This window comes from Carcharodon carcharias, chromosome 5 (assembly GCF_017639515.1).
Source record: "Carcharodon carcharias isolate sCarCar2 chromosome 5, sCarCar2.pri, whole genome shotgun sequence".
NCBI lineage: Eukaryota > Metazoa > Chordata > Chondrichthyes > Lamniformes > Lamnidae > Carcharodon > Carcharodon carcharias.
In genome coordinates, this window is record NC_054471.1 from 104,204,550 (window position 1) to 104,228,558 (window position 24,009).

The following is a 24,009-nucleotide window of genomic DNA, read 5'->3' on the forward strand; positions in this document are numbered from 1 at the left end:
TTGCCCACTCATTTAACCTATCTATATCCTTTGGAGTCTTCTTACGTCCTATTCACAGCTTACTTTCCTACCTATCTTTGTATCATCAGGAAATTTAGTAACCATACCTTCTGTCCCTTCATCCAAATCATTTATATAAATTGTAAAAAGCTGAGGCCCCAGCACTGATCCCTGTGGCACACCATTTGTTAAATATTGTTAAAACAATGGAGGAATGATTTAAAAACAAATAATTAAAAATCTACTTTACATGTATAGTAATATACAGAGCATCAGGAACTGAAAGTGTGAATAATACACTCCTAGTGCTATGGGGAGTGTTTAAGCTCATTTGGTGTGGCATGGGCACCAGGAGATACAAGAAAAAAAACTGAAAATTAGGAGCAATGAATAATGCAGGAAGTAAATGGAGCAAAAAAAAAGCCAAGGAGACTGGGATGGTGTTAATACACGGCGTATTACAAATAAGGTTGACTAGTTAACAGGTGCAGGTTGCCATATGGAGTTATGATCTAATGGCTATAATGGAGATCTTGCTTACACATTGTAGCTAGGAATGTTTAGCTCCCATTCCTGACAATGTATTCATAAGGGATAGGGAAAGGCAAAAGAAAGTGGGGGGATGGTGGCAGTAAGCATAATATTACAGTTCTACGGAGGGACAATATACCAGAGTTCAAACTCTAAGGAACAAGAAAAGAGCTGCTATGTTGCTGGGTTTACTATAGACTCCCAAATCACAGAATTGTTACAGCAAAGAAGGAGGCCATTCAGCCAATCATGTCTATGCCAGCTCTCCAAATAAGCAATACACCTAGTACCATTCCCCACTTTCTTAACGTTTCCCTGCACGTTCTTCCTTTTCAGGTAATCCATTTCCCTCCTGAATGCCTTGATTGAACCTGCCTCCACCACCTATCAGGCAGCACATTCCAGACCCGAACCACCTGCTGTGTGAAAAAGTTTCTCCTCATGTCTCCGTTGCTTCTTTTGTCATTTACCTTAAGTCTATGCCCTCTCGTTCTTGATCCTTCTACCAGTGGGAACAGTTTTTCCAATCTTCTTTGTCCAGAGCCCTCATGATTTTGAATACCTCTATCAACCTTCTCTTCTCAAAGGAAAACAGTCCCAACTTCTCCATTCTATCTAAGTAACTGAAGTCCCTCATCTGCCTTCATATCTTTCCTAAAGGATGGCACCCAAAGCTGGACGCAGTACTCCAGTTGAGGCTGAACCAGTATTTTTTACAAGTTTAACATAACCGCCTTGCTCTTGCACTCTATGCCCCTATTAATAAAGCCTAGGATACTGTCATGTTTTTTAATCACACTCCCAGCCTGTCCTGCCACCTTCAATGATTTATGTGCATATGCACCTGCTTCTCTCCCCCTTTAGAATAGTACCTTTTATTTTCTAATGTCTCTAGGGGATCTTCCCACCAAAATGAATCACTTTCACTTTTCTCTGCATTGAATTTCATCTGCCACATGTCCACCCATCCCAACAACTTGGCTATATCCTTTTGAAGTTCCACACAATCTTCCTCACAGTTCACAATGCTTCTGAGTTTTGTATAATCTGCAAATTTTGAAATTGTGCCCTTTAACCAAGATCTAGCTCATTAATATATATCAGGGAAAACAAGGGTCCCAGTACTGACCTTTAAGAATCTCCATTACAAACCTTCATCCAGTCTGAAAAGCATCCATTAACCACTACTCTATTTTTGTCGTTCAGCAAATTTCATATCCATGTTGTTACTGTCCACTTTATTTCATGAATTATAACTTTCCTCACAGGTCTGTTGTGTGGCATTGTATCAAATGCCTTCTGGAATTCCATGTATACCACATCAACAGCATTATCCTCATTAACCCTCTATGTTACCTCTTCAAAAAAACACCAAGGCTTGAATTTTCCCGTTGGCGATTTGGGGGCGGGACCCGCTAGCTGACGGGAAAATGACACAGGATGACATCGGGAGAAACCCCCGACGTCATCCTGCCCCGTTTAAATATTCAGGAAGGCGGGTGGACAGCGAAAATCAGCTGTCTGCCCGCCGACCTGTCAATGGCCAATTGAGGCCATTGACAGGATAATTAAGGTCATTAAAGGCCCTGCCCGTCCAACCTTAAGGTTGATGGGCAGGCCAAGAGCCCCAGCAGGCTTCTGATAAAACCTGAAACCTCATCCATGAGGGATGAGGTTTCATGTCCATTTTAAAAATCGTAAATAAACTTTGTGAGATTTATTAACATGTCCCATCTTGTATGACATTGTCACATGAGGGGGCCATGTTAGTTTTTAAAAATTTTTCTATTTTGACACTTTGAAGCACTGTCAGTTGCATGTGAAAGAGTGCACTTTGACAGTAGGGGAATCCCTCCTCCCCCCACTCCCCCCCACCCCACCCACCCCCCATCCCCGGAAGCACATAGCGCTTCCCATCAGGCAGACTGCTGGATGGGCCTTAATTGGCCCGCCCACTTAAAATGGCGGCGGGGCCCGCTTCGGTGGCGGAGTTTGGCTGCCCGCTGGCCGCCGAGCCAGTGGGGCCTGCTCGTCAACCTAGGGCAAAATTCTGCCCCAAGTTAGTTAAGCACTATTTGCCTTTAACAAATGCATGATTGCTTTAATTAATTAACCCACATATGCCTAAGGGACTATTAATTTTGTCTTGATTTATTGTTTGTAGAAGCTTCCCCACCACTGAAGTTAAACTGACTGGCCTGTAGTTGTTGGGCTTATCTTTACATCCTTTTTTTGAACAAGGGTGTAACATTTGCAATTGTCCAGTCCTCTGGCAGCACCTCTGAGTTTAAGGAAGGCTGGAAAATTTTGGCTGGTGACTCTGCAATTTCCACTCTCATTTCCCTCTTTTTCCTGGGATGTATCTTATCTGGTCCCTGTGCCTTATCAACTTTAAGTAGAAATAACCTATCCAATACCACTTCCTTATCATTTTTAACCCTCTTACTGTCTGAATTACCCACTCCTTCACTATAACTGGGCAGTAGCATCTTCCTTGCTAAAGACAGGTGCAAAGTATTCATTTGATACCTCTATCATGCCCCCAGCCTACATGTGTAAATCCCTTTTTGGTCGTCAATCACCCCATTCCTACTTTTACCACCCTTTTACAATCTATTTGCCTATGGAAGACTTTGGGGTTCCTTTTTAAATTAGCCCAGTGTCTTTTTGCTTCTATTTCCTTTTTCACTTTCCCTCTGAACCTCCTATATTCAACCTGGTTCTTGATTTGTTTTATTCACCTGACATCTGTCATATGTGTACTTTTTTTCTTCTTCATTTTAATCTCCTATCTCTTTTGTCATCCAGGGAACTTTGGATTTGTTTGCCCTATCTTTCCCTCTCATGGGAATATACCTTGACTGTGCTCGAGCTATTTCTTCACAGCCCATTGTTCAGTTACCATTTATCCTGTCAACCTTTTATTCCAATTTATCTGGCCCAGATCCATTTTTTACCCCATTGAACATAAATATAAAAGCAAAATACTGCAGATGATGGAAATCTGAAAGAAAAACAATAAATGCTGGATAAACTCAGCAGGTCAGGTAGCACCTGTGGAAGGAAACAGGGCTAACATGTCAGGCCGATGTGCATCTCCAACAGTTCCCCTCCACCTGAACTTGCTCCCTCTGGCCTCTTATCCTCTCCAGTGAAGCTCAAAACAAACTTGAGGAACAGCACCTTGTCTTTTGACTCAGCGTTCTGCAGCCTTCTGGACTCAACGTTGCGTTCAACAACTTTAGATCATAAATTCTGCCTCCATCTTGTTCTGTGTTTTTTCTTTTGTTTTTTGCTGGGTGAGTCTTGTCTTGTTTCTTTCTTTACCCCTTCATGTTGCATTCAGGTTATTGCTATGTAGCAATGCGAGCCTCATTTGAACACAGCTTTTGTTTATGTGCTATATCCATTACTACGCTCTTTGGTTGTTGCATCATCAAATCCTTTGTTATTTAATCTCCCCTGCCTTTCACCCTATTGCAGACCTTCTCCTTTGTCCTTCATACCCCCTCCCTCCTTCCACCGACTTAACTCTTACTTTTCTATCTTTCTTCAGTTGTGATGAAAGGTCATCGACCTGAAATGTTAACTCTGTTTCTCTCCACTGATGCTGCCTGCCATGCTGAATTTTTCTAGCTTTTCTTTGTTTTTGTTTCTTGATTCATTTAGGTTGCATTTCCCCCAGTTAATTATTCTTACACTGGATTGTTCTTTGCCCTTTCCCATAGCCAAACTAAACCTTATGATTCAATGAATACTGTCATGTTCTCTTAACGATACTTAATCCACTTGGCCCATGTCGTTCCCAGAAACCAAGTCTAGCAGTACCTCCTTTCTCATTGGACTGGAAATGTACTGGTGTAGAAAATTTTCTGAACACACATTGAACTTCTGTCCATCTCTGCCTTTTACTATCCCAGTACGTATTTGGATAATTAATGGCTACCCTTACAGTTACTCTATATTTCTTGCACCCTTTGCAATTTCCACGCAAATTTGTTCCCCTACATCCTTCCCATTGGTTGGTGGCCTATAGACTGCACCGAGCAATGTAATTGTGCCTTTTTTGTCCCTTAACTAGAATCAAATAGATTCTGTCCTTGACCCCTCTGGGTCATCCTCTTTCTCCAGCACTGCAATGCTCTCCTTAACTAATACCGCCGCCCCTCCTCCTTTTCTTCCTTTCCTATTCTTCCTAAACACCTTATGTCCTGGAATATATAACACCCAATTCTGCCCTTCCTTGAGCCAGGTCTCTGTTATCACCACAACATCGTATTTCCACGTGGCAATTTGTGCCTGTAACTCACAAATCTTATTTACCACACTATGCATTTATATTCATGCACAGTAACCCTGATTTAGACTTTATGACTTTCTCCCTTACTCTGAACCCACCTAATAACTTACTATTTCATACTTAGTGCTACCTATCTCTCCTAGTATTCTGTGCACCTTGGTATTCCTCTCCGATATTACCTTCTGATTCCTATACTCTTTTCATATTATTTTAAATCCTCCCCAGTTGCACTAGCAAATCGTCCTGCAAGGAACTCAGTCCCTACTCTATTTCGGTGCAACCTGTCTGGTCTATACAGATCCCATCTCTCCCAGAGCCGGTTGCAATGTCCCTGGAATCTAAAACTCTCTGCCCGGTGCCATCTTTCCAGCCATGCATTCATCTGCTTTACCCTCCTATTCCTAAACTCAATTACATGTGGTACTAGCAGTAATCTGGAGATTACTACTTTTGATGCTGCTTGCTAATTTCTTAACTAGCTCCCTAAAATCTGACTACAGGACCATATCCTTTCTGCTTATGTTGTTGGTACCAATGTGAGCCACAACTGCTGGCTGTTCCCCCTCCCCCTCTGAGTGCTTTGCAGCTGTTCAGTGACATCCTTGACCCTGGCACCAGGGAGGCAACATATCATTCAGAATTTAGACTGGCGCCTGTGGAAGTGCCTGAGCGCCTGTCTATTCCCCTAACCCCCAAACTCTCAAAGCCTCTAAACTTCTGCTCTTCCAATCTTCTTTGTGCCCCCTGTACAGCTGAGCCACCGTGGCGCCATGGACCTAGCTCTGGATACGTTCTCCAATGACCCATCACACTCACCAGTATTCAGAAGTGAATACTGGTTGGAGAGTGGGATACACTCTCGTAACTCCTGCACTACCTGCCTGTTTCTTCTTGACTGCCTGATGGTCATTCATTTCTCCCTCACCCTGTATACTCTTACTTGCAGGGTGACCACATCTATAAACATACTCTCCAGGAATCATGGAGTTCCCATATTGCACGGGATGTGCACTTTAGAGGTCTGAGCAGCCCTGCCCTTACTCTGCCTATTGGATAATAAACTTTACTGCTGCTAATAAACCTGACTTAAAAATAAAAGATAAGACTCACCAGCTACTCCCCTTTCGTTGGCTTAGATCCAGTCCGTAACTAAAGAAAAAAAGCAGTAATATTCACTCGCCACTCACCTCACAGCTTTCTTGTGGTGCCGCTTGATTTTTTTAATACATAGTAAGGAGATAAATGTAAAAATAATAGAGTAGTTGTAGTAGGGAACTTAGTACCAAATATAGACTGGGGAAAAACAGTGTTAAAGGCAAAGAGGGTGAAAAATTCCTAAAATATGTACATGAGAACTTTCTTAATTAGTATGATTCTAGCCCAATAAGGAATGATTATATGCTGGATCTTGTTCTGGAAAATGGTGTAGGGCAAGTGGTATGCCTCTCAACGGTAGAATATCTGAGTAATAGTGATCATAACATAATTGTTTAAATAGTTAGGGAAAAGGTCAATGAAAAATCAATGGAATAAATACCCAACTGGAAGAGAGTCAATTTCATTGATCTTAGAAGGGACCTAGCACAGATATACTGGAAAAAAATTGAAAAGAAAATGGCAAATGAACAATGGCAGACCTTCAAGGTGAAAATAGGTCAGATGCAATCTAAGTGTATTCCCATAATTTGGAAAAAAGGAGCATCCAAAGCTAAAGCTCCCTTGATGACAAAGGAGCTAGAGGTTAAAATAAAACAGGAGGTGGTTTATGACATAACAGGTACAGAATATGTTCAAAAAATAGGAAAAATATAGACTGCAGGGGCAATTGAAAAAGTAAACGGAAAAGAGAGGTACGAGGAAAGAGTAGCAGCTAACATAAAAAGGGACCCAAAAATCTTTTATAAACATGTAAAAGGATGGTGATGGTGAAAGGAATGATGGGAGCTGATTAAGGCAAAAAAAGAAATCCTTAAAGATAGAGGATTTAACTGAAGTACTGAATGGGTACTTTGCTTCAGTAATCTCAAAAGAGGATGAAGACAATATCAAGGTAAAGGAGGGAGGAGCAGAGATATTGGGTAGGATAAAAATATATAGTCTGTGCATGAACGAGTGTAATATAAGTAATAAAACAAATGAGTTGGCAACTCATAATCAGCTTAAATGATATTATATAGTGGCTAATACAAAAACCTGAGCACAAACTATCTGCAATTGGGAGCTAAATGTTCCAGGCTATAGGATCTTAGAAAGGATGGAGAAATTTGGAAAACAGAAGGAGCAGCTATTTTGCTTCGTTTTAAAAAAGGACATTAGTACAACAGTAAAAAGGAATTCACTAGGGGTGAACAGGCAGTAGAAATACTGTGGGTAAAAAGGAAAAAATAGTAAAGGGTGCAAGAGTCTGGTGAGAGTTGTCGACAGACTTCCTGTTAATGATGTTATAGGCAGTGTTGTGTATAAATATGAATAGAAGATGCTAATTGAATGTGGAACAGGCTCCTGTGGGTGAATGGCCTATTCTTTTTCCTAATTCCAAAAGTTTGATTAGTTAAAGGCAATTTTCTGCATCTGAAACTGAAAATTGTTTTTCTCCTTATACCAGCAGCAATACCCAATATTTCTGATAGCACTGTGGAGTTTACTGGTCGAAGATTAAACTGTAAAATGCAAGTGTACTCTGGCTCAAAAACGACAAACATTTTGAAGATGATGTCTCTGTATGAACAGTGTATTCGAGTCCTCCAGAACAACATTGATTGTAAGGAATTGTGAAAGTATACCTTCTCTTTTCTTTAACACAAATGGCACAGGAGAAATAGGAAGGGTGCAAATTATATGACACTTTTATCATAATAGGTCTCTTTTAAACAGCTTGTACCTTTTTTTCTCTCTCCACACACGCGATGCGTCAGGAAAACAGATAATCATATATTTCTTGTATTGGACAACACAGGAGGTCTTTAATGAACGGACAGAACATCCTTAAGGACCCAGCTTTTTACAATCCCATTGAGCTGAATCCAAATACGCGGCTTAGTGTACCTCTGTTATGCACCAGTAAAAAGTTAATTGCGCATTGATGAAAATATTTAAAACTTCAGTATTGTGAACTGTTGACTTTTAAGGAGCTAAATGCTCTTTATCTACACATTCCAAAACAATGAATTATATTTATACTGAAGTAGAAGAAATGGTTTAAATGTGTCCAGATTTTATTTTTGTAACTGAAGCAGTTACAGGTAATCTTCCAGTCAAGTGCTTGCATATCACCAAAATGTTGATTATCTCAACTTTTATTCTCTCTCCTCCCTAAACTCACCACCACCACAAGCAATTCATGAAGTAAGTGGGGTGCCATTTGAAATGATTGAGCCAGTGCTTGAACGATGTACTCCAGAACAGCTCTGTCGAATTGAAGAATGCAATCCGGTGAGAAAGCTCACTATGTAATTCTCTGTTAATAACAAAAGTAAATAACAATAGAACTATTTCAGAATTTGTTCTTAAAATATGTATGTGCTATCTGGAGCTCCTTAGGAACAATGTAAACAATGTTCTACCTGTGTGATAGATGTAATCTTAAACTCCAGAGATGAAACAAAAATTGAGTTTTAGCCTTCGGAAGAAATTTTGTCCAAAATTTAAACTAGTCTTTTCTTCCAAACTTCTGTTTAGTTTTAATCAAAAATGTAGCTCCTGGCTTCCATATTTTCATTTACACCTTCATTTTCATTCAAATTGATATACCTTTGCAAAACTCAAGTTCAGAAAAATAGTAAAGTAAAAAGTTTGTGCTTAAACGATGACATTTTATTTATTGGTTTAGATTTCCAACATCTCAAAGTTGTGGGTCATGACTAGTTCTTTTAAATTTATCTTGTTTCTAAAATTTTTTTTGGCTCAAATTAGTTTGTCTCCAAGATATTTTGTTCTTATTATAACTCTGACTTTTTTTTGGTAACGTTTACTCCTTTTATTCTTTTTGGTTGATGTAAAAAATCCTCCTCATTATGCATCATCATATTTATGTGACATTTTTTTGAATATGCAGTCGCCTATTTTGTCTTGAATTGCATCATCATATCAGTTTGCTAGCTAAAAGAATGAGTTTTCAAGTAACTTCAAAATTGTTTCCCCCAGCCAACCAAATATTTTCTTTAGTTAGGTCCATGCTTTAATAGCGACCACATCTCAGTGTGTGCTATATGTTCTACTTTGTTTTCAAAACTTTTAATTAAGTTTAGGTTCATTTTTTTTTGGATGTTTTCTCCCTTTCTCAGTTTGGGTTATTTTTTGGCTTTTGTACTTTACAGATGCATACACATGCTTAACCTTTATCTGCACAAAATGTCTTTGAGAAGCAATGTCACCACTTAATATCTTGTTTCAGATTTAGAAACAAATTTAGGAGCAAATTTATTTTACAAGAGCTCAGTATTCAAATTGTTAAGTGATATATATTTACAATGCAAGTCTTATCAAGCTCCTCTACAAAGTGTCACCAATCTGATGTTAAACTGTTCTTAATACTTTAAAAACCTGCAGCCTCTACTAGCTAGCAGCATAAGGGCAGCAGGTGTTTGGGAACAGTATCACCTGGAAGTTCCCTTCCAAGTCACATACCATCATGACTTGGCGACAGTTGCCATTCTTTCATAGTCACTGGACAAAATCATGGAACTTCCTACCCCACTGCATTGTGTGAGTCCCTTCACCACTCAATACAGAGATTTAGAAGATGATTCTCCACCACCTTCCTGAGGGCAGTTGGGGATGGGCATTAAATGCTGTCCTTGCCAGAGTCGCCCACACCCTGTGAATAAATAGAACTTTTCTTCTGACAGTGCAAGAGCTAATGATAACTCCAGGTTGTGTGATTTGAACAACCACAAAACTTTAAACATCCATGGAAGCATTTATTGGGATTTTCTGGATTTTGATTAAGTGCCAACTGCTTTTAGAAATAACTCTCCCATCATACAGAAAATGAAAAATCACACCATTGTTTTTTTTTAAAGTAGCTTGACTCCAAGTTTTTTGGATGAATCACAGTGTAAAATTACCTTTGGTACAATATTTTGAATGTAGCTGGTTCTTTAAGTCTTAACTCTTTTCTGGATTTGAAGGGACAGTAGCAACTCAAGAGAAGAAAGAAAAGCTTTTTTTCACAGTGGAAAAAACCCTAGGTCTGTTATCGTATTTGCATCAAATGTGACCAATGCAGAAGATGTAGACTGAACATGCATAGCATAACGGTGTTGACATTAGTTGTCTCAATTTCTCTGCTCCTCTCACCCATTCTAACCTGTCTCCCTCTGAACTTACTGCACTCCGTTCTCTCAGGTCCAACCCTAACATTGTCATCAAACCCGCTGACAAGGGTGGTGCTGTTGTTATCTGGCACACTGACCTCTACCTTGCGGAGGCTGAGCGTCAACTCGCAGACACTTTCTCCTACCTCTCCCTGGACCAAGACCCCACCACTGAACATCAAGCCATTGTTTCCAGGACTGTCACTGACCTCATCTCCTCTGGAGATCTTCCTTCCACAGCTTCCAACCTAATAGTTGCCCAACCTCAGACGGCCCACTTCTAAATCCTACTCAAAATCCACAAACAGAACTGTCCCGGCAGACCGATCGTGTCAGCCTGTTCCTGCCTGATGGAACTCATTTCTTGTTATCTTGACTCCCTTCTCTCTCCCCTTGTCCAGTCCCTTCCCACCTACATCTGACACCTTACGTCACATCAACAATTTCCAGTTCCCTGGCCTCAACCGCCTCCTCTTCACCATGGACGTCCAATCCCTCTACACCTCCATCCCCCACCAGGATGGTCTGAGGGCTCTCAGCTTCTACCTCGAACAGAGGCCCGAACAATCCCCATCAACCACTGCTCTCCTCCGTCTGGCTGAACTTGTTCTCTCACTGAACAATTTCTCCTTCAACTCCTCTCACTTCCTCCAAATAAAAGGTGTGGCTTTGGGTACCCGCATGGGCCCCAGCTATGCCTGTCTCTTTATGGGGTGTGTGGAACATTCCTTGTTCCAGTCCTACTCCGGCCCCCTCCCACAACTCTTTCTCCGGTACATCAATGATTACTTCGGTGCTGCTTCATGTTCTCATCGGGACCTGGAAAAATTTATTAATTTTGCTTCCAATCTCCACCCGTCCATCATTTTCACGTGGTCCATCTTTGACACTTCCCTTCCCTTCCTTGACCTCTCTGTCTCAATTTCTGGTGATAGACTGTCCACCAATATCCATTACAAGCCTATTGACTCCCACAGCTACCTCGACTACAGCTCCTCGCACCCCGCTTCCTGTAAGGACTCCATCCCATTCTCTCAGTTCCTTCGCCTCCGTTGCATCTCTTCTGATGATGCTACCTTCAAAAACAGTTCCTCTGACATGTCCTCCTTCTTCCTTAACCGAGGTTTTCCACCAATGGTAGTTGACAGGGCCCTCAACCGTGTCTGGCCCATCTCCCGCGCATCCATCCTCACACCTTCTCCTCCCTCCTAGAAACATGATAGGGTCCCCTTTGTCCTCACTTATCACCCCACCAGCCTCTGCGTTTGAAGGATCATCCTCTGCCATTTCTGCCAACTCCAGCATGATGCCACCATCAAACAGTTTCCCTTCACCCACCCCCTCCCCCCCCACCCCGGCGGCATTCGGTAGGGATCGTTCCCTCCGTGACACCCTGGTCCACTCCTCCATCACCCCCTACTCCTCAACCCCCACCTACGACACCTTCCCATGCAAACGCAAAATATGCAACACCTGCCCCTTCACTTCCTCTCTTCTCACCATCCAAGGGCCCAAACACTCATTTCAAGTGAAGCAGCATTTCACTTGCATTTCCCCCAACTTAGTCTACTGCATTCGTTGCTCCCAAAGCAGTTTCCTCTACATTGGAGACACCAAATGCAAACTGGGTGACCGCTTTGCAGAACACCTTCGGTCTGTCCGCAAGCATTCCCCAGACCTCCCTGTCGCTTGCCATTTTAACACTCCACCCTGCTCTCTTGCCCACATGTCTGTCCTTGGCTTGCTGCATTGTTCCAGTGAAGCTCAACGCAAACTGGAGGAACAGCACCTCACCTTCCGACTAGGCACTTTACAGCCTTCCGGACTAAATATTGAGTTCAGCAACTTTAGATCTTGAACTCGCTCCTCCATCCCCACCCCCTTTCCGTTTCTTCCCCCTCCCTTTTGTTTTTTCCAATAATTTATATAGATTTTTCTTTTCCCACCTATTTCCATTATTTTTAAATGTATTCCACCCATGGTTTATTTCACCCCACCCCCACTAGAGCTACCTTGCTTGTCCTGCTCTCCACTCTTAATTAACACATTCTTTCAGATAATATCACCACCTTCAACGTCTCTCTGTTCTTTGTCTGTGACATCTTTTGGTTATCTCCTCCTATCACTGCTTGCTTGCCCCAACAACACTCGCGCCCCCCCCCCCCCACCACCTTAAACCAGCTTATATTTCACCCCTTTCCTATTTCTACGTAGTTCTGTTGAAGGGTCATGAGGACTCGAAACGTCAACTTTGCTCTTCTCCGCCGATGCTGCCAGACCTGCTGAGTTTTTCCAGGTAATTCTGTTTTTGTTTTGGATTTCCAGCATCTGCAGTTTTTTGTTTTTATTTCGATCTCTTTCTTCTGTTTTCAGCTCTGTTGTTGGGCAGCGTGCTGGTGGAAAGCAAAACCCGTTCCTTTGCTAATTCCACTTTGAGCCACAGTTTTTGGAGGCTGATAATTAAGTGGTTTTTGCAAACTGTATGTTCAATAACTGGTACAAATTGCTTTTCAAAAAACTTAACATCAACATTTCTACAGTACGTGCTGGAGAGCTTCTTACTCACCAGATGTGGTGTGGTTTATATTAGCTGTTACCTTATATAGAATTGAGTTTACAGCATAGAAACAGACACTTCCAGCCCAACTGCTATGTGCTAGCGTTTAAACTCCACACAAGCTTCTTCATTTAACCCTACCATTATATATTAATATGTTCCTTTCTCTCTCATACTTTGCTCAAGTCCCCTTCAATACAACTAAGCCATTTGCTTCAACTACTCCCTGTGGTAGTGTATTCCATGTTCTTAACACTCTTTGGGTAAAGAGGTTTCCTCTAAATTCTCTATTGAATTTATTCATGACTATCTTATACTTATGACCTCCCTGTTTTAGACTCACTCACGAGTGGAAACATTTCTTTTCTTATGTTTACCATGCCAAGCCCTTTCATAATTTTAAACATCTCTACTGGGTCACACAGCGGCCTTCTCTTTTCTACAAATTACATGCTCATTCTGCAAGGCTTTTAATGTTTTTTATGTTGTCATATTCTTTGTCAATATTAACCATATCCATCACACTCTTGTCCACAAGTTTTTGAATTGTACATTTGATTCCCAAAACCAATTTGACCCAAGGATGACCCTCTGACTAAATATCACTCCATCAAATTATTTTGTGAGTTGTGAATGCCAGTGGCCCTAGCATCGATCCCCGTTAAACACCACTTCCCACTTTTTTTACCCATCTGGGTTGCTGCCTGTAACCTTTTCAAAGGCACGTTGCAAATCCAAATATTGCTTGAAAAAAAAGAGATATGGTGTTGAAGTTTTTTGTCATGTACTCATCAGGACAGAAAACTAATAGTAAAGGTAACAACAATGTATACTGCATGAGAAGAGAGTGCTGATTGGTTGGCAAGTGGACTCTGGTAGAGGTGTTGCTGTGGAGAATGCACCAGGCAACAGTTAACTGCCAAGCTTTTGTTTAAATTCAAACCAGGCAGCTCCACTCTGGCTCATTTCCTAGAACAATAGCTGTCCCCTAAGCTTTTGTCCAGTTGAAAAAGGTGTGACATGCATAGACATTGTGCCTTTTTCAACTAAACAAAAGCTTGGTGGTTCATTCCACTGGGTGATGCCTTGACCAGAGTGGACCTGCCTGGTTTGAATTTAAACAAAAGCTTGGCAGTTAACTGTTCCTTGGTGCATTCTCCATGGCAACACCTCTACCAATAAAAGTCCAGTCACCGACCAATCCGCACTCTCTTCACCTGCAGTCTAAATTGTTGTTCCTTTTTACTATTGGTATTTTTGCGAATCTGCCCTGATGAATGCAAGATGAAAAGCTTTGAAAGCACATCTCTCTTTTCAGCAATACCCAAATTCTGTCCTACCAAATCTTAATATATATTAAGTATAATAGATTACCTTGTCCTCTCTTTCTGTTGCTTGTGCAAAGAACAGCCTGCATTTATATATTACCTTTTAATATAATAAAACATCCTGAGGATCATCATCATGAGAGTAATGTTGAACATAACACCAAGACACAAAATATCAAGTGACCAAAAACTGCTTAGAGACATTAAGGAGCATCTTAAATTCTCTGCCTCTCTATCCTCCTTCAAGAAAGGGAATTCCAGAACTTATGGGCCAGGCAGCTGAAATCATAGATGCCAAGTCAGTATGCATAAGTGGGTAGAATTGGAGAAGTGCAGAGACCTTGGAGGGTTTAGGGTTGGAGCGGTCTACTAAATTAGCAGGGGAGAGATTTATAAATAAGGTTGAGAATTTTAAAATTGAGATGTTGCTGAACTGAGAGCCAGCTGACTTGGGTCAGTGAGCAGAGTGATGGGTGAATGGGATCGGTACGAGTCAGGAAGCAGAATTTTAAAGAGTTCCATTTTTCGGAGGGTGGAAAATGGTCAGGTTTAGCATTGGCATAGTCAAGACTAGGGATAATAAAACCAAGCATGCAGGTTTCAGTAGCAGTTCGCTGAGGTAGGCTTGGAGTCTGGTGATGTTATGAAAGTGGAAGTAGGTGATTTTTGTACTGGAGCAGAAAGGTGGTTGGAAGCTCATCTTGGGGTCAAGTAGGAATCTGAAATTTCAAATGATCTGATTCAACCTCTAACAGTTTCCAGAAACGGTGGCTGGGGAACAGAGTTTGTGTTGAGGACTGAAGACAATGGCTCTGGTCCTGTCAATGTTTAGTTGGAGGAAAGTTTTGCTCAACAAGTACAGGATATTTGATATTTAAAAGGTATATTAAAATCAGAGACTGTGCAGGGATTGAAGAATTCAGTAAGGTTATGTGAGGTGATGCATTTTAGTAGGAAGAACATGGAAACTCACAGTATAAATTAAGGGGTACAATTCTTAAGGGGGTGCAGGAGCAGAGGGACCTGGGTGTATGTGTGTATAGATTATTGAAGATGGCAGGACAGGTGGAGAGTGCAGTTAATAAAGCATACAGTATCCTGGGCTTTATCAATAGGGGCATAGAGTACAAGAGCGGGGAGATTATTCTGAGCTTATACAAGACACCAGTTAGACCTCAGCTGAAGTATTGTGTACGGTTCTGAGTGCACACTATAGGAAGGATGTGAACACATTGGAGAAAGCGCAGAAGAGGTTTTCAAGAATGGTTGCAGGGATAAGAAACTTCAGTTATGAAGATAGATTGGAGAGGTTGGGACTGTTCTCCTTGGAGGAGAGAAGGCTAAGAGGAGATTTGATAGAGGCGCTCAAAATCATAAGGGAAACTGTTCCTGCTTGTAAAAAGGATCAAGAATGAGAGGGCACAGATTTAAAGTGATGTGCAAAAGAAAAGCAAATGTGATGTGTGAGAAACGTTTTCACACACTGAGTAGTTTGGGTCTGGAATGCACTGCCTGCAAGTGCGATGGAGGCAGGTTCAATCAAGGCCTTCAAGAGGGCATTAGATGATTATTTAAATAGAAACAATGTGCAGGGTTACGGGGGAAAAGGCAGGAAAATGGCATTAAGTCATAATGCTCATTTGGAGAGCTGCTGCAGACATGATGGGCTGAATGGCCTCCTTCTGCGTCATAACATTCATGACCTTCCTTTTGGAAAGCCATGCTAACTAATCTTTATTATATTTTCAGTTTCTAGATATTTTTTATTAAATTTGAGTAAAGCTTCCATTACCTTTTCTTACTGCTAACCATAAGCTAATCTATAGTACCCTGAATTAGTTCTGGCTCCTTTTTTTAATTAGATATAAACACATCTTTATTTGAGTTTCCTTGAGTTAACCTTTGTTTCTTGTACTTTTTGATTTGCAAGCTAATCGGACAAAATGTTTGTTGTGACAAGGTATTTAATGCACTTATTAAACATAATTTTAGGTGAATCACCAAGAGAAGTTCTTGATTCTCTTAAGATAACTAGATACAAGGGGTGGTTCTTGCGCTTTTTGAAACCTGAGCAAACTTCTGTGAAATAATTTTTAACCAGTAATTTAGTTAATTGCTCAAGAAAACATTCTCCAAAGGTACTTGGACATATAAGATAACTATTTGATTGCGTTGTATTTGTGTATTGCAATACTTAAATTAATTTTATGATGTTTCCAAATGACTGAAGAATATGTTCGCAGGGGACAGAGGAGAATAGATTATACAATAAAAATGGTGACAGCTTAAATTGATGGAACCAAAATGGGTGAAAGCCAATTGTGACTAATATTTTATAAGGTATTAAAGGCATTATTGAATATCAGAAATGAAACTTGGCCACACAACTGAAACTTGAAAGAGAAATTGAACCATTTAACACTATCCATTTTCTAGTAAATCTGCCATCTTAATACTGTATATTTTTGGAAATATATTCGTTCAACTCCATATTCAGTATTTTAGCTTACAGGGTGTGTCTATATGATGAATATAGTTCAATTGCGAAATGGGATACTCAGTAATGTGTACCATCTTTTTGATGAGCTCCTTGGGTGCTTTGTTTGTTTATCTTAAATAGAGCTTTATCAAACAGACTGGCCACTTCTGGATGAAACATTGTAAAAAAGATTTCAAAAGCGAGGAGCCCATTGAGTATGAATCATGGCGTGAGCTATATCTGAGGCTTTACGACGAAAGAGAACAGAAATTGAAAATGTTGACACAAAGCATTAGTTTTGCACATGCTAATAAGCCCAAAGGTCAGTGTGAACTTAAAATGCTTTTTAAGTGTAGGCCACAAAGCATTTATATTGGCAAACCATTGTGGTGTTGCAAAAGGTCCAAATTTAAATTGTCAATATGTTATTGGACCTGAGATTGGAGGTCACTGTAGACAGGGATCTTCTAGAATTGGGTTCATTTCAAGTTAGCAGAATTATGAAGTTAAATGAAATTTAGTACGATGACAAAAATGGGTTTCACTATGACTGCTTGAAGAATTTCAAACATGACATTGTTATAATCTTTTGTTGAAAGTATAAAGCAAATTTTGAGAGGCGTGATTTGGGGAAGTTGAGGGAGGTTGCGCAACAAACATACGTTGACTTCTCCTATTTAAAGCTCGTGCCAAATTTCAGAAGTTTTGATGTGGCTCTGCCCAAACCATTAGCCTTGACCATAAAACAGGACATATAAGAACTTCCTTTTGCATAGGCAGTTCTTGGAATTTTTTTACACTTTTTTTGAATTTTTGTTCCCAATCTAAATTTAAGATGTCCCATTGTAACAAATCGGATTTGAGAACTGACATGTTTTTATATTTTTAAAACCACTTTGTTCCAGTAACCAGGACAATGTAATTCAATAGAGTGCCGCACAAAAGATTAATACCCAAGATATGAGCTCATGAAGTTGGGTGAAATCTATTAGCATGGCCAGAGGACTGGTTAATGGACAGGAAGCAGAGCGAGAGTATTCAAGGGGCATTTTCAAGTTAGCAGGAGTGCTAGTGGAGTGCTGCATAAATCCTTGTGGGCCTCAGCTATTTACAATCTATATTAATGGCTTGGACAAAAAGACTGAGGAGTAATGTACGTGTCTTAAGTTTGCCGATTTATATTTTCACCTATTTCAAGAAGATACAGAGACAGGTCACGCGAGTGGGCAACAAGGTGGGGCCAGATGGAGTAATAATGTGGGGAAGCCTGAGGTTATTCACTTTGGTAGTAAGAGTAGAAAAACAGAATACTTTTGGAAAGCCTCAAAATTTTTAAATGTTGTTGCTTTGGGAAACTTGAGTATACTCATACCAAGAACGTAGAAATTTAGCACAAAACAAAAACAGAAATACCTGGAAAAATTCATGCAGGTTCAGCAAGGAATTAGGAAGGCAAATTGCATATTCTCTTTTATTGCAAGGGGATTAGAGTACAAAACTAAGACTAAGCGTAGAAGACTAAGACAAAGAGTACAAGAAAATTGTATGGGGCTTTGGTGAGGCCACACCTGGAATACTGTGCATAGTTTTGGACTCCGTACTTAAGGCAGGATATGCCTGCATTGGAGGTAGTACAGCAGAACGTCACCAAATTGGTTAGTAGGAAGAGAAGCTAAGTAAATTTGACCTATACTCTGAGTTTAGAAGAATGCTAGGTGATCTTATTGAAACACACAAGATCCTGAAGGGGTATGGCAGGATAGATATTGAGACATTGTTTGGTAGACAATGAGAGGTTCTTTTCCCTCTGACTAACCTGGCAGCACGGTCCCAAGCTAAGGAGTCAGCCATTTTAGGACTGAGATGAGGAGAATCTTTGAAATTCTTAAATGGTTCTCAAGAGGGTTATGGATGCGCCTTTTGTTTTGTATATTTGAGTCTGAGATAAATTGATTTTTGGCATCTTGGGGAATCAAGTGATATGGGGAAAAGGCAGGAAATTTGAGCTGAGGCAGCAGATCACCCATAATCGTATTGAATGACAGCAGGCTTAAGGGGGCCATACAGCCTGCTTGTATTCGTTATATTCTTATAAATTCCACGCCAGAGGTTTTACACTTTTGCTATTGTATCTATAGCTTGTGACTGCTAGTTTGTAGATGTTACATTTTTGCTTTATAGATAGAGAATATTTTAAGGTTTCTACAGTGCTTTTAACCTTGGACATCTATTTGACTGACAATACCTTTATACATCACACGTCTGTAAGACAAGATGAACGCAAATTCGGTTCAAACATAATTTATTTTTGACTGTGCAGAAATCTTTGATTTTTGTCTGCTAATGGACCAGAATTGATAACAACATGAAAATACCACAGTCAGTTAAAACATGCCACTACCATTTCATTAGCATAGCAGCAGAGAATTATGTCAATTTTATTGACTCGGTAAACATTGTGTGATGTTAGAAGATGCCAAAAGTTTACTGATTTGATCAATGATTCTATCTTCAGGTCGTCAAGTGAAGTTAGCATATGTAAACATCTCTGCAAAACCACCAAGAGACATTCTGCGCCAGCAAGGAAAGCATGGAACTGCAGGCTCGGCCCTGCAAAGTTCTCTCTTTGCCAAGAATAAGTAAGCATTCTTTCTGCAGCATGTGCTTGAACAGCTGGAACAGACGGTCTTAGTTCTTCCATTTTCAAAATGAAAATTGCAAATGTTGGAACAGCTTTATGAATGGATGGCCCCGTGTTATAAACCAGGGAGTAGTAGGGTGCTGGTTAACATGATTTCTAATCTCAGTAAGAGGGAATAAGGCGCTCCTCCAGAAACTAAATCATCAGGAGCATAACCATGTAACTCTCAGATGGCAATAAAAACTTACTGCTACAATTTTAAAGGGGGTGCAAGAACAGAGATTTGGAGTTGTAGATACATAAATCTTTGAAGATATTAGGGCAAGTTGAGGAGACTGTAATATAATGGAGGGTGTCCTCAGTGTGAAGATGGGACTTCATCTCCACAAGTACTGTGCAGTGGTCACTCCTACCAGTGCTATCATGGACTGATGCATTCTGCGTTGGGTAGATAGTGACAGGTGGTTGTTATGGGATCACTAAGAGACAGTAGGAGAAGAATCATTGAAGGAAGTGATGTCACATCTCACATGACCTGAGGGTTGTGGGGTTAGACTGACCAAATAACAAGCGTAACTGGGTCCGTAACTTTATAAATAGAGATATACAGTACAAAAGCAAGAAAATCATGCTAACTCTAACAGCAGTGTGGGTGTTCCTACAACACATGGACTGCAGCGATTCAAGAAGGCAGCTTACCACCACCTTCTCGAGGGCAATTAGGGATGGCCAATAAATGCTGGCCTAGCCAGAGACGTCCACATCACATGAATAAATTTTTAAAAAATTTATAAATCACCGATTAGTAACCAACTGGAATACTGTGCCTAATTCTAAGTACAACATTTTAGGAAGGATGCTAAGGCCAGGGAGAAGGGTATATTAGAGGTTCATTAGAATGGCGCTGGGATAAAGGGCTTCAGTCATGGGATCTGAGGAGCTGGAATTGTTCTTCTTGAAGCAGAGAAGGGTAAAGGAAGACTTAATGAAGGCATTCAGTATTGTGAAAGATTTAGAGAAAGTAAATAAGTAGTAGCTATTTCCAATGAAAAAAGGAACAATGGCCAGAGGGCACAGACTTAAGCAAATTGGCAAAAGCACAAGGGAGGGAAAAAAAAAGTCTGTTGTGATCTGGAATGTGCTGTATGAAAGGATGGCAGAAATAGATTCAATAGTAACTTCAAAAGGAATAGGGTAAAATACTCTGAAGGAAAGTGTTTGCAGGGCCATCTGAAAAGAGTAGAGGGTTTCACTAATTCGATAGCTCTTTGAAAGAGGCAGAACAGATACAATAGGCTGAATTCCTCTTTCTATGCTGTATCATTGTGTAATTTTGCATTCCTGTTAATGTGAAAAAGTGTAACCTTTACTCTGCATAGCAATATTATTTAACAGTGCAAAATATAAGAGGTAGTGCTGTAATGGGCTAAAATATTAATCTTTTTTAAAAAAAAAGTAACTAAGGGCACAATTTTAGAAAATACAATGCTCAGAGGGAGCAAGGCCGCAACCCTTGATTAGCAATTTGGTTCTTTGTAATTTTGGCTGGTTAATCTAGTATAGGCAACACAGATTTCATTTTCAATATTTGGAAAAAGTACAACTGGTGATTACAGTCAAAGCTGCATGATGTTTTATTTGATGCCAGCTTTTTGTGGCAATTGTTATTTTTATTGTAGTTAGTTAATGGACAATTTGGTTTGGGGGAAAAAAGGTTTTTGGCAGAATTTATTTGGACAACATTTCATTTTTTTGTAGGCTTTGTTATGATCCCAGCTGACACTGGACAAGTCTGATCCCAGAGTGAAACCTGGCTTGGTAGATACTAATATTGTTTTTAGAAAATGTGGAGGTCAATTACTAAACACATTCACAAGAATGTACCAGTATACTGTTAACACAGAATAAAACTTTTATTAAACAAGAAAAAATTAATTATTTGAGACTAGACCAAAAGATTGGAAAGATTTTAATACAGACACTAGAAAATGATTCAAACTCTCTCTCGCTATTCCTTTTATCCCAGCAACCCTTACAGACACACAACCCCAGTGAAGATTTACCACTGTCTCAACACCAAGGTTTCTTGCTTGGGTTACTCAGTTTCAAACAGGTTTTCTTCCAACAGACTGCCGAGCATTCACTAAATGTTTTTCTTCAGCTAGTATCTCTCCCTGGGACATTCCAAAACGGCAATCTAAACTCGCTATTACTTCAACTTCAGTCCAAACACATGAGTTCCCTAAACTCAGTTCCCCAGCAGCTTGCAGGATTAGACCTTCTGCCCACACTGTCTAGTATATACACAATAACTGATCGACTTGTTTTCCCATCTCTGTGTCTCTATTCCCCTGTCACTAGGCAACAGCAGAGTTTTTTTCTACTTTTGTTTTTTAAAATTCACTAAACTACTAACCCCTTGGTAACCCATCTGTTCAGCTCAAGAGTTGTAGAACCTCATTAAAAATGCATGGATACAAACAGGGCTTCAGACTACCGGCACCCAGCTCCCAAAAACCTCAATGAAACCAAAGCCAGGTTTCATCTTTTTTAACACCCAAATATAAATTAAACTTAAAGCTATACATTGTTCCTAACAGTTTGTAATGCGATACGTAATGAAAAGAAAATGTTCTGGGGATTCATGTGACGCAAATTGTTTCACCTATTTAGACAGTTAAGAAGCTTGGCACAAGTGAGCTTTATAGAATACGTGAACACTTAAATATATTGTTACCACTTAACAGGAATGCATTGATTTTAAATTGTATAGTGGAAGAATTTTTCTTCATTCTGAATATGAATAGATCAGGTATTAAATTTTGTAGTGGTGTTTGTGGTATTTTAATTCACAGCTAATTATAGTCAACCATCTTTTTACTCACCCCTTCTAGTATAATAAATCACTTCTCAATTCACCTTCAATCTTGGGCAGTGTTGATAACAGTAAACCATAATAAAATTGAACTTTGTCATTCACCATTCTGCCTAGATGATAGAGCTCCCCTAAATGGTTTTGATGCTTAACTTATTTGACTTTTCTAGTGGTCAGTGACCTGTGCTGAACTACTGAATCAAGAAATCTAAATTGTTTTTGTACATCATGGTGGTCCATACAAACGTATGAAGTAAGAGAAGTAGGCCATTCGGCCTCTCAATCCTTCTCTGCTGAGATGAGATCATGGCTGATCTGATTGTGGCCTCAACTCCACTTTCCTGCCTACCTCCTGTACCCTTTGACTCCCTTGTTAGTCAAGAATCTATCTATCTCTGTCTTTGAAAATATTCAATGACCCTGCCTCCACTGCTCTCTGGAGATGAGAATTCCACAGATTCATTGCTCCCTGAGAGAAAAAACCTCTTCGTTTTCATCTGAAATGGAGACCTATTATTTTTAAATTATTTCCCCGAGTTATAATCTCCCATGGGGGAAACATCCTCTCAGCATCCACCCTCTCATGATCCCTCTCAGGATCCTGTATGTCTCAATACGATCACCTCTCATTCCTTAAACTCCCATGAATACAGGCCCAATCCTGTTCAACCTTTCCTCATAAGATAACCCCTTCATACTAGCGTTAGGCGTTGAAATTCAATATGGATAATTATTAATGCAGAATAAATGGTAGAAATTCTTAAATTTTTTTTTAAAACTGTACTGCAATCAGAAGTTGTCTTGTTAGAAATGAGAAGGAGTAAGCTATGCTGTATGATTCCCAGTAAACTAGCATCTTTAATCTTAAGGGAACAAGAACTCAAATCCCAGCATGGCAGCTGGTGGAATTTAAATTCAATTAATAATCTGAAATTGAAAAGTTAGTCCCAGTAATGGTGACCATGGAGCCATTGTGGATTGTCTTAAAAACCCATCTGGTTTGCTAATGTCCTTTAGGGAAGAAAGCTGCTGTCCTTACATCATCCACAGCAACATGGTTGACTCTTAACTGCCCTCTGAAATGGTGTAGTAAACCACGTCGTTCAAGGGCAATTAGGGATGGGCAACAAATGCTGGCCTTGTCAGTGACAACCATATTCCATGAAAGAATAAAAAAGCATCTAGTTTGTAATTTTTATTTACTGTTGTTTGGCTTTTGCCAACTTCATGGCCAGGATTTTCCGGTTGGCGAGCAGGGAGCGGGGCCCACTCACCGATGCGGGATGACGTCGGGCGGAACTCCCAACATCATCCCGCCCCATTTAAATTTTCAGGTCAGCGGGCAGGCCAGGAGCCCTGTCAGGCTTCTGAAAAAGCATGAAACCTGATCCATGGGTGGGATGAGGTTTCATGTAGGTTTTAAAAAACTTAATTAAAGCGTATGTAAAAGTCATGGACATGTCCCAACTCATGTGACAGTGTCACATGAAGGGACGTGTCAGGGAAATTTTTTTTCTATTTTTCAGATTTTTTTATTGTAGAGCCGATCTCCCTGAGGCAGCACTTAGCCTCAGGTAGATGACTGCACTCTTTCGTGCGCATGCGTGAAAGAGCGCACTCTCAGCTCAGAGAACCCCGCCCGCACAGGGAGCACATAGTGCTTCCTGGCGGATGTCATGCTGGGCGGGCCTTAATTGGCCCGCCCATGTAAAATGGCAGCGCACCCCCAATTGGGGGCACCAATCGGAGGCACACCTCCGTGCACCCGCTCTTAAAATCCACCCCCCCAATGGGGGGAAAGTTCTGCCCCATTTGTAAGTTCAGATTTGAAAAATAAGTTTTTGGCATTGTATACATCCATAACTAAACCATGGCCATGATGTATGTCAATATAACAGGAGAGGCACTTGGTATTTTAAAAGGATAATTAATGGTGTGGAATGCAGTTGTGATTTGGAATTTGGAGGACTAAGGCGTAAATTA

The 24,009-nt window shown here is 40.3% G+C and overlaps 1 protein-coding gene across 1 annotated transcript in view; it reads left to right on the top strand.

Annotated features, from left to right (window-relative positions):
- The window catches only part of eloal (elongin A, like), a 99,649-nt gene that overhangs the window by 73,096 nt on the left and 2,544 nt on the right, over nucleotides 1-24,009 (top strand). Inside the window, exons 7-10 of the mRNA XM_041187366.1 lie at nucleotides 7,437-7,592; nucleotides 8,166-8,263; nucleotides 16,652-16,832; nucleotides 19,026-19,149. Coding sequence (XP_041043300.1) covers nucleotides 7,437-7,592; nucleotides 8,166-8,263; nucleotides 16,652-16,832; nucleotides 19,026-19,149 — 559 coding nt within the window. The remainder of the gene's footprint in view (nucleotides 1-7,436; nucleotides 7,593-8,165; nucleotides 8,264-16,651; nucleotides 16,833-19,025; nucleotides 19,150-24,009) is intronic.